General features: G+C 42.9%; 1 protein-coding gene across 1 annotated transcript in view; it reads right to left on the reverse strand.

Moving 5' to 3' along the window:
- hectd2 (HECT domain containing E3 ubiquitin protein ligase 2) overlaps positions 1 to 1,067 on the reverse strand; it is a 58,365-nt gene that overhangs the window by 39,984 nt on the left and 17,314 nt on the right. The window contains exons 9-10 of the mRNA XM_015371808.1: positions 196 to 339; positions 6 to 113 (exon numbers count right to left, since the gene is read on the reverse strand). Coding sequence (XP_015227294.1) covers positions 6 to 113; positions 196 to 339 — 252 coding nt within the window. The remainder of the gene's footprint in view (positions 1 to 5; positions 114 to 195; positions 340 to 1,067) is intronic.

Genomic DNA, 1,067 nt, shown 5'->3' on the forward strand with positions numbered 1-1,067 from the left:
CATACCTCATCCAGCGAGTCGTTGAGGAGTTGTGCTCGTCGAACTTTGATGTTCAGAAACAGAAGGTTCATATCGACCCTCTGCCTCCTGGAAACTTTGCTCACCAGGCTTAGCTGTAAAGATCAAACAGACGTTAGTTTTCTCTGTAGAACTTCACCTTCTAGACTCACTAAAGCTTTTATTTTCAATGCTCACTCTGGCCTGACTGATCATCTGCTGCTCCGAGTCTTTCTGGATGATGGCCTTCTTCACCACAGTCGACAGAATGAAGGGAAACTGACAAAAAGAAAACCTGAGGAACCAAAAACAGTCGATTGTTTCATTACTGACCACCTTCACCTTTAAATCCGACCCATTCTATCCGTCATGACCTGGGAGGTCTTTCCTCCACATACGGGTCTGTTGGAAGCACAGACTCTGGATCAGAGTCATCTAAACATCACTAGATGTGACACGGCGTGAAACAAACTTCTGGGAGAGTCTCCACGGTTCTGAACTAACTGCAGCTGTGGGAACATTTCCTCATCTCCGCTCCATCTGACTTTCAGGAATCTTCAGAAGGAGCTCGTCACGGTTAAAGCAGCGTCTGACTCCTTTCTCTTTAGATCACAGCCTGGGGAGCCTGAAGCTGCCTCTGTGGGCTGTCAGCATACGATCAGACAATGATGGAAAACCAAGAAATCTGACAGAAACATGTAGCTACTGAAAAAATAAAGTCCTCTCGGATTTAACTCTAGAAAATGTATCTATGACTCATGAGTAACGATCTAGTTTTCCATATTTAAACTTCCTTTTGAGGAGGCTTACCTCCCGTAAGAGGAATGATGTTCCTCTCAGAGATTCCTGCACAGCGTTCTGAATATTCTACCAGCATTGCAGAGAGACGGAGGTCTGGACTTTGACTAGGCCGTCTCAAGATCTGGAGTCTTTGCTTTTCCAGTTCTAAGACTATTGTTCTGCTGCAGACCGCATATTAAAGTCCACGAAATATTAAGTTTATTTGGATTAAAAATCTAGACTTAAAAAAAAAAACATTCTATTAAATGTATTAATTCCATTACATTTAA

This window comes from Cyprinodon variegatus, unplaced genomic scaffold, assembly GCF_000732505.1.
Source record: "Cyprinodon variegatus isolate N-32 unplaced genomic scaffold, C_variegatus-1.0 Scaffold65, whole genome shotgun sequence".
Lineage (NCBI taxonomy): Eukaryota > Metazoa > Chordata > Actinopteri > Cyprinodontiformes > Cyprinodontidae > Cyprinodon > Cyprinodon variegatus.